Genomic DNA, 14,920 nt, shown 5'->3' with positions numbered 1-14,920 from the left:
GGCTCCCCAGTTAAGAGCACTCGCTGCTCTTCCAGAGGACCAGGGTTCAGTTCCCATCACCCACAGTTGGCTTTACAACCAGGAGATCCGACACCCTCTTCTGGCCTCTGAGGACACCTGCACTCATTGCACATGACCACATAGGCATAATTAAAAAATAAATATTTTTGACAAAAGCTATTCTCCTGGTGCCACTAAAAGACCACTTGCCTTTTTCATTCTTATTTTCTCATAAGCGTTCAGCGGGGTTTTCCAGAGGCTACATGACATCTGACAGGGCCGTCAGTGTGCACTTGTATATTCATGAGCTCCATTCATAAGCTGAGTTTTGTCTTAATTTCGAATAGAGCACATCATGAGAGAGATTAATGCCACCTGTTATACTCAGAACAATAGCTTTGAGGGCTGTCAGTATTTGTTAAGGGTGTAAAGAATTCCTGAGGCCGAGAGAGAAGGGGAGGGGACTGCTCAACTACCTTGCCATTGGCTGCAAGGTCGTCACAAGCAACACCCGGGAGCTTATTATCATCCAGGCAAGAACTTAGCCCCCATACCTCAGAACTAGCACACCAGAATTTGCTCTTTGGCCACACCCCTGGTGTTAGGGGATATTTGATCACACTGTGAACCCTGAGTTTGCATTTGTGTTCATTAAATAAAATCAACCTGGGGTCAGGAGGCTGTGTCAGCAACTAGAAAGTAATCGTAGCGCCTCAGAGCGCATCCAGGATGGAGAGACACAGGAAGTGACACAGTGGGGTGTGGGGTGCCGCAGGTTTTCCTGGTTTGGCGAAGCAGAAGCGTGGATCTTCCTTGAATGCCAGCAAGGGGAGAGGGTTAGCCAGTTGCTGCTCATCCTCTATGGGCTCACAGGTTTTCACTCCAGTCTTTGACTCTCGAGTCTCATTCACAACTAGGATGATGGAGATTTAGTGAAAGCTACCGTTAGTGGCAGCAACAGGGCCGGTGCCTGCGGAAGCAGAACTGTCACCAGGCTGCAGCCTGAGAGGCCAGGTTGCTGCAAGAGAAGCAAGCTGGTCTAACTGTGGAGTTGCAATTGCTGGCTGAGATAGCAGTAGATTAAGGTGCAGCCACTGTGCTGAAATTAAAACAACATCCTGGTGTCTTTGCTCACCACGAGTGTACCAACGATTACTAATTTGATTGCTTGATAATACAAGGATTAGTCCCTAGAACTTCATGAATGTCTTAGGTTAAAGTTGACATTGACACAATTGTTAGTTGTTGGGTTTGCACTGCCCTTGCCCCTCAGAGAACGTATAGGATTAAAACTCAGAAAGTTAGCCATTTTGCTTACCATAAGCTTTATTGGTCACTCAATTTTGACTCTGTGCTATTATTCCCAACTCCCTGATGGCCCAGGTCACAGAAGTTACATGATTTACCCAAGGTTCAGTAGGTGGTAGAGCTAAGATTTGCACTCCTGGGGTGGAAATTAAAAGAAGGGAAACTGATCTCTTATTTTTCAAACTCACTACTGAAGGCCTGGCCCCCTCCGCATGTCCGGAGCAGCTAGGGTCTTGTCAATGGTGTGTGGGAGGTTGGGCTCCTCCTGCATTCCCAACAGGCTCCCGGGTGAGGATGAAGCTGTAGTCCAGACCACACAGGCAGATGTCAGGCCCCATGTGGTTGCTCCAGTGGCCAGAAAGTTCCAGCAGCGGCAGCTGCACACCCATGTAAAGGCTCAGAGCTGCGGGCGAGGCAGCTTCCCACCCTTGTTGGGCCCAGAGACTCGCTCACAACACCCCCTGCTTCCTCCATGGCTCTCAGCATGGTGACATGACCGCAATGTCACTCACTGTATAACCGGAGCTCTTGGCTGTCACTCAGTCATGAAGTTCAAACATGACTTTTCTCCTTGCCTTCCTCATTCAGTTCATTCGTTCAGCCTACACATGCAGGGTCCCGGGCCAGGCAGGACTCAGTAGGAAAAGCAGAGACGTGTCTTCAAATTCTTTCTTTCTGACCAGATTGAGCAACAATGAGCAAGCTGCTTAACCTTTCTAGAATACCAAGCCAGCCTTGTGCTGCCACATTTTCTAGTAACTGCTTTTCTGAAAGGGATGAGGTGAGCTAGCTGGGAGTGTAGTTCAGTGGTTAGCAACCAGTTAGCACATTTAAACCTGGGCTCAGCCCCCAGCATCCCAAAACCAGCAAAAATAAAAACAAAATAAAATAAAATGAGAGGTGTGCTTTAATCTTAATAACATTTTAACCAGGCATAACAAAAGACGTTATTGTTAAAAACATAAAAATTAACAATGAGGTGTTCTGAATGCTTTTCCTCATTCTAAGACATCCGAACATAGTGCATATTTTATATTTACAGCACCTTCCGATCTGGACTAGCATGTGCTAGGGAGCCGTGTGCAGCCAGCGGCTGCTGCAATGCATTGTCGGAAATGGAGAATGCAGAACAGAAAGCCCCCAGAACAGCATCATGGTTCTCTATCATGGGCTCATTCAGGAGCCCTTGACTCTGTCTGGTTTGGAGTGTATATAAGGGCCAGGAGGTGCTGTGGCTCCTGACACCTCCACGGAAAAGACAGCCAACCCCTACTCACTAACTGCAATTTCCATCTTTGACACTTATGCCTGGAGAGTCAGGGCCATGCTCCACAGTGTACTCATCAAAGTCTGGCAGGGGCAGAAGAGGGGTGAAAGCAGGTTGGGAGGTACACAGCTCTTGGCATTCACAACAGGAACAGACACTCCATGCCCCTATGCCTCCTTCAATGACGGAGTAGATGTTTCTTTTATTACTGCCGCGCACACACCACAGTGAAATAATACGGCCAAGCAAGTTCATCCACAGCTGCAGAGAACCATTAGGTGAAACCCTGGTGAGGAACATTGTAGGAGAGAGACTGGGCTGCAACAGCCATTCTGATCAGTTTGAACACCACTAAAGGCAGAACAGCGTGCAACATACACACCTGAAGTCATAAGAAGTACGTATCACCACCAGGAAGGATGCTAACCCCTCAGAGTAGACACACACACACACACACAGAGATCCTGGATCTAGTCAAATCTCCAAGCAACCGTAGTGCTCCTTGACTCACAGAGAACATGATCCAAGACACCCCGTGGATTCCTGAACCCCAGAGAGTATTATATGAGCCCTATAATGGAATGCCTTGTCCATCTTAACTAAGTACTTATTATGTACCATGACCCCAACTTCTGTTCTTCTGGGGTGAAAGAGCAAATGTAGCACAGATTCCTTTCTCCTTCACAGCTTCACAGGGAGAAGGGTCATTCCGACTAGAGAGTTTACCAACCTTAGCATATAACACTTTCCTCAAAATGCAAGAAGAGAACTTTTACTCTTTTACTTCAAGGAAAGTACCGATGGATTCTCTTTGACATATACGAATTGTTGGTATCATAACAATTGCACTTCATGGTAAGTGTAATAAGGGTTATTTGAACATAAGCACAGCAATACTACCAGCTGATCTGATATGGCAACTGCTAGATAATTAACATGCAGGCAGCATATATAGAGCAGACACGCAATCTATCTACATATGTGTGTGTGTGTGTGTGTGTGTAGTTATAGTTATATGCAAGTGTAGTTAGTAGGGATTAGAACAATGAATATTTGTGCCTTGTATAAAAATACCTAATGGAGGTACACCCTGAGCCATATAATGAAATGTACAGAATCTTCTTTCAAATACTCTAGTGGGAAACAAGCACATAAACCAACAAACAATAAGTAGGAGAAATGAATGCATTTGACAAAATGGTGGAAATGCTGGTAATTGATAAAGACGGTGGCAGCCTGATAAAATTGCACCATCCAATAGCCGGCCTGCCCGGACTGAGAACTGAGGCCCTTATCAACAGTAGGAGCATCTTAGCGCACAGTGTAGTCAGCACCAGACAACATGGAACAATCACCTGGGAAGGTGTTTATACCACCATAGCTCAAGGCCTGATCCCAGACCTAATAACTGAACATGGGCCCTGGGTGCCTGATCTCAATAGATCCTCTCCATGGCACTACTGTCTCCACAATACAGGCTTACAGTAACTATCAGTGAGCACAGAACCACAGCGTCCACAGGACTGGCTTCTCACCACAGGTAGGGATGGGCCTACCTAGAGCTGATAGGAGCTAGACCCTTGAGTCGTCAAAAGTGTACTCTCGGTGAAGAGCCATAGTCCTCCCCTGGACGTCCCCCTCCACCCGGTTGTCATGATGCCCTTGGATATCACGGGGGGTGATCACAGAACACTTTGCTGAACAAGACCCTAGAGAATCAAATAGAACTTCTGAAGACACAGTCTTGGTCACTCCCTTCCCCTTGGGAACTAGTCAGGATTTTATTTCTCCCCATTAGGGTCTCTCTGCCATTTCTACCTCTGACCCCTTCCTTGTTGATTTTGGGGCCACAAGCCTCTAAAGTTCATGCAAAATCCATTCAGGGGACCACTAGTCACAGTCTGCCTCCTTTCCCAGCCGGCTTCTGCTCTCTCTGCCCAGGGAAGCATGCCCCAGGGCGGGTGTCCTGATCCTGTCCTTCTGAAAAAACTCTACAAACAGCAGGGCAAGACCTCCTTTCATAATGGGGACTCAGAAAACTCTCCTCACCCTCTGCTCTCCCCAGTCCAAGCCCCTCAGAGAGACCTCTGCTTCCGCTCCTCCCTCTTGCTGGCTCTGAACTTTCCAGTCATGCCCTAGCATGACTTTCCTGGGCTCCCCTAGCATCTTCCTCGTCTCCAAGTAAGACCATGAGATACGTCTCTCCGGGTATGGAGGGGACTAGAATCAACCCAGCCGTGCTGAAAGCTTGCCAGGCCTTGGCATTCTGAACTCCTTCCTCGCGCCCCCCCTCCCCACTTACCCGTCCTCTGGTCCTGTTCTTGCGCTTGGGAATGTCCTCTTCCAAATCCTCCTCTTCATTCCCTTCTTCTACATTTTCGTCATTTTCCAAAACCCTCTAAAATGACAAGAAAATCAAAGACGAGACTTGAGAGATGAAATGCTACAGCAGGGAGGACCATCAAAGGGTGCATTGGGGTATTCTGGGGTTTTGTTCTTCAGCAAAGCAGGGGTACTGCTGCCGCCAAGGAGTGGGACGTCTCTGCAGCTGGTACTCCTTCAAACCCTCAGGCCCCTTCCAACCAAATCTTGCCAGAACACTGACCTTTCTCAACTCGTTTTAGCCCCTACTCCCTAAAAAGAGGTTCTTGGCAAAAGCCTAAGAATGCTTTCCCACATGGGGCCAAGTTGCCTTATCAAAATGACATGTTCCTTTATTTCTGAAAGGCCACCTGAGAACACAAAAAAGCCATTTCTCCTTTTCTACCTTTGTGAAACTCTGCCCTGCTTGATGAAAGCAAGGAACTTCCTGTCTAACTGGCCAAGATACAGCCTGAATATGCTGCCTGTAGTAATCTACTGTGGAGCTGTTTTTAAGAAAAATAAATTTTCCTCAGGGTGTTAGTGGCACAGGCCTGTAATCCCAGCACAGGAGGAACAGAAGTTCAAGGCCACCCTCACCCAGTTACATAGAAATCTAAGGTCAGCCACGACCATGTGTGAAGCTCTGTCTGGGGGTGGGGGTGGGGAAGAATAAATAAATTTTCGGCACAGCCCATGAATTACAATAAAGCTTTAAGTTTATAAATTCAAATGAGGCCCTCTAACAGCCCTCAGAGCACGGCAACTTACAAGAGCCAGTTTCCATTCTAAAGGTGCATAAACTGAGGCTGACAACACTTTTGATGTTCACAGTCATCCAGAAAAGTCATGACCAGAGCAAGCTCGGCGTGGAGAGCTTCGCTTCCCACTCCTTCCCCAGCCCTTGCTATTGAGACTCCTCGGGGGCCTTGCAACAGACACTCGGGTAAAACCTGAGCATTTATACCCTTTACAGACAGAAAACGGGGGCAGGAAATGCACCTCCAGGTCAAAGGTGAGGTAAAGGAGCAGAGAGGACCCAGTCTACCAAGGAGCAGGATAGGAAGAAATGGTCTTGGAGCCCAGTGGAGTTCATGTCAGGGACCCACAAGATGGGAGGAGCTTTTCGTGAACTCATGTCCCCTTACTACTCAGCGGCCGATAGCATATGGTGGTTTGAATGAGAATGGCCCCCACAGGCTCATATATTTGGAAGGGGAAGAAAAAAAAAAAAACAGGTGAAGGCCACCAGGCAGATTCCTAAATGTCTTATGGTCTCCCGGTTCGGGAAGAACCTGATCTCTCCCCAAAGTTCCACCCTACTTGACACCAGCTTGTAACTCTAGAAGCCTGAGTCTAAAACACCGGCCTCTGAGACACTACCCCATGTGCTATCATTTCCTGCCATGCAACCCTGAATCCAGAAGCCTCGCTACCCAACTCATTCCATGGGAGGAGAGAGGGAATCCTAACAAAGGAAACCTCCGCTGGGACTCAGGATGGGGAGCGGGAACCAGGAGGTAGGAGTGAAGGATGGGGGACCTCCAACATAGCTGATACCTCCCCACCACCCTGTCACCTCCTGGCAGCCCCTGTCCATAGACATCTGAAAAACAGATACATTGAAAATACTTTTCCCTGCTATTAATCTAGATAGCCTTGATTGTAATGGTGACAATGATTTGTGCTTGTGTTTTTAATAGTAAAGAGGGAGAAGGAAACAGGGAGTAAGAAAGGAGAGAGGAAGGGAGAGAAGGAAAGAAGGAAGGAGAGAAGGGGAGGGGGAAGAGGGGAAGAAGGGGAGGGAAGGATCTCCTAACTGATCAGTTCCACCACTGCCCCTGCACTGTCTCCTCTCCATGCATGGCAGGAATGGGAGGAATCTTTAAAAATCCAAATTCACTGCCCTGGACAAAATCCTCCAACTGGCTTTCTTCTCATTTCACATGAAGCCAAAAGAGCCGCAACTAGGTCTCCTGAGGCCTGAAGGGGCTGGCTCCTGTCCTGCCTCCCCACCCCCACCACTGTACTCTGACCACAAGGCCTTCCATCACTGGACAAGATGAGCACTGACCTGTCTCAGAGCCGTCACCCTAGGGGTCTTACATCACTGGTTCCCATCATCCCACAGGACTGTGGTTAAACCCATGTCCCTTAGGACACTGGCTAACCTCTGCCTCTCCTTCAACTCCGCTTCCTCCTACTGGCCTTCATTCATCCAAAACTGTAATTCTCTTATTTGTTCACTTGTTTCCCTAACTGCATGACATGCTCAAATTCAAGTGGCCAGCAGCACCCCAGTCCCTGTTCAAAGAAGCACTTCCATCAGTCAAGTGCATAAGTGAATTGTTGAGTAAACGTGAACAGAAAAGAACACAATCGATTTATTATCTATGCCATTTGCAATGCAAAGTCAATAAGAACTTAAGTGGTTCGTGGTCTACTTTCAGCTTCATGCAACCTGGACAATACAGTTGCACGCTGTGCACTGGCGGCCACACTGCCAGCACCAGGGCTGATGCCATGATGGTGTTACAGTGACCATGGACAGCAAAGTCCCACACTGTGCACTGGCGGCCAAGCTGTGCACTGGTGGCCATGCTGCCAGCACCAGAGCTGATGCCATGATGGTGTTACACTGGCCCTGGACAGCACAGTCCCATGCTGTGCACTGGCAGCCAAGCTGTGCACTGGCGGCCACACTGCCAACACCAGGGCTGATACCATGATGGCGATACAGGAGCAGCATGTCTCCTGGCCCAGAACCACATGAAAGCAGCTCAGACTTGCTCCCAGCTTTACAGTATGTCACTAGGTATCTGGGCTTCTGGGCACCAGCTCTGTACCAATCACTGATTCTGTCAAAGCACACTAATGGAGCAAAATACTAGCAATGGGGCAGCAGGACATACAGAGAAGACAGGCCTTGCTTCAAACTCTACAAGTCCAAACGCAAGGACTAATGCACAACTAGCTAAACACACACACACAGTGAAGAAAGTGAGAAGTGTCCCAAACACCTAAGTTTTAAAAGTCTGCTCTGGTTATGGGGGACCAAGAAAAGTTCAGTGGGGAAGGTGGCGCTGGGACTAGGCCTAACGACTAAATGGACTCCTAGGTGGAAGAAAACATGGACCAGAGGCTCAGGAGGAGACAGCTGAGGAAGGGGAGATGGAGTCTGAACATCAGCCTAAAGCAGAAGGGGGAAACCCAAGAAGCCCATGGCTACCACGCTAGATTTATTTAGTGGAAACAAAAGATATATTAGGAAGGAGGTGACAGAGGCAGAGCTGTGCTTAAGACTAAAGTAGCAAAGCAAGGCAAGTGGGACAGAGGGAGGATCAGCATCAGGGTCCCCAGTCATCCACTCAAGAAGGCGTTTTTTGTGCACCTGCATCAAGCTGGGTTTGCATGCTTGAGATGTGTTAGTGAGGAGGTAGTCAGAGGCCGCCCACCTTGGCGGGTTTACATTCCACCAGGAGAATAAACAATCCCAAAAAATTAAATCCAAAGAATACTAAATGGTGATAAGAGCATTATAAAGAGAAAAAAAGAGAAGCAGAGTCCAGGAACGAGATGGGTGCAGGGTATGACATCAATCACAGTGGTCAGGGCACCCAACAGTGAGACGAGAGCTCCCGTATGTCTTGGGAAGGACTTTCCACCCAGAGCAAACAACCAGGGTATGTCCCATCGAGAGAGGCAAGAGGCCCTTGTTTTCCCTCCGGTGTGAGCAGCCATGGGACATCCTCCATCCTCTCAGAGGACTAATGCTCAGCACTAGAAGGAAAGGAGCTGTGATATCATGAAAAGTCATGGAGAAAGAGTCCGTGTATGTTTGGTGACAGAAGCCAATCTGCAAGGGCTACCCATGTAGCTAGGCAGAGGGTGGGAGAGATGGATCTAGCTGGGGGCTGGGAGCAGAAGGTGGAGCGACACAGTTGGTTTAGGGCAATAGAACGTATTACATTCTACTTGACGGATGCGTAGCATTATCCATTTGTCCAAGCACTCTGCGTGTGGCACACCAAAAGTGAACACTAACATAAACGTGGGTTCTGAGGGAGAAAGGTCTTTGGAAGGCAGCTCACTGATGGAAACAATGCGGAGGGTGTTGATGATGAGAGAGGTTAAGCTTAGGGAGACAGAAGAGATCGGAAATCCCTTCACTGCCCTCTCCATTTTGCTATGAGCCTAAAGATCCCAGGTTTTTAAAGAGATCTTTGTTTTAAAGACGTTCCAGGGCATGAGTGGAGCAACCATTGAGAAAGCAATTAGACACTCAGCTCAGGGACAAGGACGGGGTGATCAGGACAGCAAGAGTGATATGGGACAGTGGGCTACACTGATTCCTCCTAAAGACACTGCAGACAGGATTGCTGACGCCTGAGATGCTGGGTGTAAGACAGACAGGAGCATCAAAGATGACGCCAGGGTGGCTATGCCTAAACTAGTAAGGATCTCCTTGAGGGCTACAGCTGAGGAAAGAGAGGTGGGGGTAAATATACCAGGTGGTGGCGACTAAGTGGAGAAGGTTTGATCATTCATCTTCCCCCTGGAAGGGCAGAGGAAGGCAGGTTCAGATTCGCACCGTATCTTCACAGAAAGCCAACTCCATGCCGGCATATGCAAGGACTGAGCGCATCATAGTGAACACACCACAGTCCCTGACAGACAAGTATTTATAAAGCAACAAAATATTTGTTGTTATTACTATTATTAATAAAGATTTTAGTAAATTAGTGAACCAATCAAATTTAATATAAAATGAATGAATATGAGATATATGACAAGAATATAAAAATTTAATATATAATACAAATTAATCCAAATATAATTTAATTTTATTTCATTGTTAATAATATATCCGGATTAATTGATATTATTATAATGCTCTGTACTCCACAGAGCATTAGATAACAGGGATCTGGGCTACACTGAGAGTGGGAAATGGTAGGCGCCCGTCCTCACAGTGATGCCTAAGAGCTTCACAGGTGGTGTACACAGAGGGTAGTGGGCACACGAGGACCGAAGCAACCGTCCCTGCCTGAGGGGGTGACTAAACTGGCTTGGAGGATGGCTAGGTGGTGCTGGGAGGAGCTAAGAGATCTGGTGAGCGGGAGTTCAGATTGGGGTGTAAGGAAAGGGGCAGAGGTGAGGCAGGGACCCCAACTCTTGAGTCTAGATGATGGGTTGCTTATTCCACAAAGGTAAGGACTCAGTCTATCTTGTTCCTGTTACATCTTTGGGACTCAGCACAATAGCTGGTGCTCAGAAGGCTCAGCAGATACCTTCTGAGGACAGAAACAGGGAAACCAGGGAACAGATTGGAGGGAACAATGATATTTTTTTTAACCCCTGGGGTGGAGGGATGCTTTCAATTCAAAAGAAGCTGTAAGCTTCCTGGTAGTGGTGTCCAAGAACCTCGGGACACAGATGCAGCCCTGCCCTAGAGGCAACAAGGTACCAGGTGAGGATGTTCAGGGGGCTCCCGTGGCAGAGGCAGGGTACCTGTATTTCCTGGATGCTCTCCTCTTCTCTGGCATCCACCTTCTTCTCCACTCCCTCACCACGAAGCAAGGCCTCCAGTGTGGTACTCTCAGAGGTGAAGCCATCTTTCTTCAGGGGCAGCTCTACTTCTGGAAAAACCAACACAGACAGACCGGTCAGGCACCCAGAAGCCAGCAGTTCTAGAAGGGTGATCTTTGGGAACATGCAGAGTTCTTGGGCAGGACTCAAACGGCCAGTGTCATCGCCTCTTGACAAGCAGACCAGGGAACACCGGGGTTAGGTTCGACTTTTCCACCTGTGCAGAGTCCCAGAGATCTGTCCTGCCCACTCCAGGGAGCAAGCTGAGGTAGAGCAGAGAGGGTGCCCTCTAGAGGTAGGATCAGACTGCCTGAGTCTCAGTCTGCCTTTGCCACTCTGAGGGTGTGGTTTAGGGCAAGATGTTCAAGGAGCCTGGAGTCCATTTCTCCACCTATAAAGAGGAATAACAGGACCTAGGACCACAACGCTTTTGAAAACGTCCAAGCACACCAACCATGTCTGATTACTATTGTCTCCAAGGTCTCCCCCGGCCATGCTGGCTGCCCAGCTCTGCTTTGTTCCATAAAAAGCTATCAGCCTCAGAGAGGCTGTTCTCATCAACTCAAGGGGAAGCAGAGGCCCCAAACCAATGGAAAAAGAATGACAGGAGTGCCCAACAGACCCCGGAGCAGCAGGATAGGAGGCCATTGCCATACCCAGAGAAAACTATGGCAAGAGGACCATTGCTCCCAAACCTGAAGCAATCAGCAAAGCAGGGCATTTTTCAACAGTCATTAGCAGCTATCCTGCTGGGCCCGTGAGTCAGTGGGTGCTATAGTTGGACACAGAACGTCCCATTCCCCTCAGTGCTCATATGTTAAAAATTTGGTTCCCAGGGTGGCACTATAGAGAGACCGAGGGACCTTTCGAAGAGGGGTACCGGTGGGAAATGTCCTGGTCTCTTCCTCCCTTCTCCCTTTCCGGCCACGAGACAAGCAGTTTGTTCCAGATACACTCTCTCTACCAACCACTGACATCTGGGGAAACCCCAGAACTGGGTCTGCCTGGCCAGGAATTAGAATCTTGAAAACTGTCAGCCAAAACAAGCCATTCTCTTTGCAAGTTACTATCTCTTATAGTCACAGAAGGCCAGTAAAGCAAAGATAGGGCTGGAGGCAGCCTGCTTCTGAGAGAGACCAAAGAGAGCTCCTGACTCTTCCCCAGGTGCTCCCCAAACCCTAGGTGTCCCCCAAACCCGAAATGCTCCCCAAAACTCTTGACAGAGAATTCTAAATTTAAAAAAAAAACAGAAAACTATTTTAAAGGTAGTAAGTGATATTTCGGTTTACTATTTTCCTCCAATCTCTCCTTGATCCTAGACCTCACTTACACACACACACATATATATATATATGAATTTATCCTTTAGCCTTCCTGACAATAAATATGTACAATTTCCAGAATGGTACCATGTTTTTGAGGAGGAAAAGAAAGTCCGGTCATCTAATCCAATTCATTCTCCTTTTATAAGTGAACCACTCCAGCTCAGAGACGTTAACCTCACCAAAAGCAGGCAAGAAAGCCAAGAGATGATCTTTCAAAACACGGTAAATATCACAAGAACCTGACTCGTTATAACCTTATCCGTAAATAACAAGTCCAGGCAATGCCAGGATGGTGCTTCGGTGCCCTGGTGCACATGCGGAAGACACGGTGAAGCAGAAGCACCCAACATGCAGAAGTTATTACTGCCAGATGCCACTTAATCCCCATCACACTGCAGAGTATAGCTGTATCCCATTTTACAGATGAGATAGCTCAGCATAGGGAGGTTAGGGCCTGCTTACTGTCTGTCACAGGACTGGAGAGGGGCGAAGTCCAGTCTTGAACTCCATATGCTCCCGCCTAACCATGCTAACAGGGCCCTTCCAGCAGCCCCTTCTCTCTCCCTAAGAAGAAGGAAGGTTTCTTTCCAAAGCTCTGTGCATTCCCACCGCATTCCTAGACCCTCCCTGTGGTTTTCAGATTTCAGGATGAGAGGCACATCTCTGCTGAGGCTGCAGGCAGTTTTGCAGCATGGTGCCAAGCTCTGCCAGAAAATCTCAAGAGTGCTCCACCCTCCCGAAACCAAACCCCCAACCCATGCAGAATTTCCCGCGGGCTGTGAACTCCCTCCGCCTGCTGCTCTTTCTTCCTGCCCTGCTAAACATGCCTCCATCTTGCACCCATCCCTCACTCAGTACTTGGTCCTCCTTGACTGGAGTGGCTGGCATGCACAGGATAATAAGAACCAAGAGAGCAAATGGAACTGAAGTGAGGATACAGTGGACTCCAAGCATTCAAAGAGCTCCAACGGCTAGCCAGTGACACTGGGATCCAGGCCCTCACGAGGAAAGCAAAGTACAGAAAGACAGAGGGGCTTTATATCACATCGACTGACTGGCATCATTCTCTCCCAATTGCCAAAGTATTTTATTTGCCGGTACAGTTTCATTTTCAAACAGCCCTGAAGTCAGACCTTAGTTAGTCTTGCCTGGGGCAGTTTCTTAACTTACATGGAGTGGTACAGGTTTGTACCTCATAATGTTGGTATAAGCATCAAACGAGGTAGGGACTGGAGAGATGGCTCAGTGGTTAAGAGCACTGACTGCTCTTGCAGAGGACCTGAGTTCAATTCCCAGCACCCCATAGCAGCTCACGACTGTCTGTAACCCAGCTCCAAGTATAATCCACTCTCACACAGACATACATGTAGGTAGAACTAATAATAATAACTAACAGTAATAATAAGAAGAAAGCATTAAAAAAGAACAACATGGGGGAAAAAAGAATCAAGCAAGGTGGCATGTATAAAACTCCAGAAAGATCCACCCCCAAACCTAGTGTGTAGAACATCATGGAAATGAGGCATGTTGATTTTTTTTATGTTTGATTCTGTTTAAAACAAGTTCAAATTCGAGTGATACATGAGAAGAACGGGATAGTCTGAGTGTCCCACAAATGCTGTCAGTTATTACCAAACTTTATCACTGATGTTAATGGTCCAATAGAAATCCAATAAAAACTATTTGTATCATCCTAAATTTTCCAGTTGCCATGTTTTTAAAAGCCAAGAAATAGGTGCAATTAAGTTTCATATTTTCTCTATCCAAAAATACTACCATTTCAATATGAAATTAATATTTGAAAACTGACGTGACATTTTCCACTGTTTTAGGCCTCACTGGCATATATATTCCCTTTATAACACATCTAAATTCAGATGAGGGCTCCAAAGCCGCACGGGGCTAGTGGCTACCCCACTGGACAGAGCAGCTCTACAGCGTTAAAAGAAATGCTTAGGGAGATTTTTGCTTTCAGTAAGTGGACGGAATTTAAACGTGGTTTTAATGTTGCCGGCTTAATGCCCGGTGGAGTACCACTCCATGAGCGGCATTCAGGCTGACCTCTGGCAAACCCTGCTCACAAAGCATTGTGGGTAAGGCTTGGTTAGTCAGAATGAAAGGCTAACCTCACCCCCCCAGACAACACTGCAGAGGGTACATTCTCTGCCTCTGAACCACAGGGGGGTCCTAGAGCACATCAATGAGAAAGGTGACAGGTCCAAGCTCTCCCACAATGTCCATACTCCACACACTCTGAGAGCCCTTGGGGATGTCACTGATTCAATTTTATTCTAGCATGGCTCATCTGCTTATAGGATCCAGTGACCCTTTAAAAAGCTGCTCTTGTTTAACCTCACACAAAGTTGGGAGACCACATAATCCGACAGGAACCATCAAACATTTAACATCAAAAGAAAATGAACCAAAACACACACACACACACACACACACACACACACACACACACATAATTCATCTTTAAGCCCGTCTGGTTTTATACACACGGGTACAAACCTATGGATCGTTACTCTCTCCAGAGTGGCAGCAGCTGTCACCCAAGCCAGCCACCTCCCTGGGACCTGGAGGCAGCTCAGCCTCCACTTCTAATTGGGAACAGAGATACTCCTTGGGTGACTTCCAGCACGATCCATCACACCAGAGACAGCTTCTGTGCAAACCGAAGCAAATCGGTTTCCAAATAAGAAAAAAAAAAAAAAAAAACACTCTTAGACAAACAGGGATTGAAGCTTAGGAAGTCAAAAAAGAAAAAAGAAAAACAATGCCACAAATAAAAGCAGAAGAGGAGTAAGAGAATGCCAGGGAAGCACTGTGGCTTCTCCCCAGGCTCCGGACAGGGTGCAGATCAAAGCCATAAGTCTCTGACACAGGTGCCATACGCCTGCCACCCAACGCACCGAAAGAAAAGCTTCCACTGGCTGGTGGAGCCGCTGAGCTCATTAACAGGATGCGGGCGAGATGAGTCTGAAAGTACGGCATGGGAGCAGAGTGAGTAATTAAATCCCAGGTCATTTAAAAATGCAAACGCCTTGGATGTCACAGGCTCCCTGAG

At 47.6% G+C, this 14,920-nt stretch overlaps 1 protein-coding gene across 8 annotated transcripts in view; it reads right to left on the bottom strand.

Annotated features, from left to right (window-relative positions):
- Positions 1-14,920, bottom strand: part of Dpf3 (double PHD fingers 3) — a 265,496-nt gene that overhangs the window by 101,673 nt on the left and 148,903 nt on the right. For all 8 annotated transcript variants that reach the window (XM_048449097.3, XM_087911681.1, XM_087911685.1 and 5 more), the window contains exons 4-5: positions 10,448-10,575; positions 4,878-4,973 (exon numbers count right to left, since the gene is read on the bottom strand). In XM_048449097.3, the coding sequence (XP_048305054.3) occupies positions 4,878-4,973; positions 10,448-10,575 (224 nt within the window). The remainder of the gene's footprint in view (positions 1-4,877; positions 4,974-10,447; positions 10,576-14,920) is intronic.

Source organism: Myodes glareolus, chromosome 11 (genome assembly GCF_982192425.1).
Source record: "Myodes glareolus chromosome 11, mMyoGla1.1, whole genome shotgun sequence".
NCBI classification, from domain to species: Eukaryota; Metazoa; Chordata; class Mammalia; order Rodentia; family Cricetidae; genus Myodes; species Myodes glareolus.
Note: the sequence above shows the minus strand (reverse complement) of the source record. Positions and strands in the feature narration are given on the sequence as shown.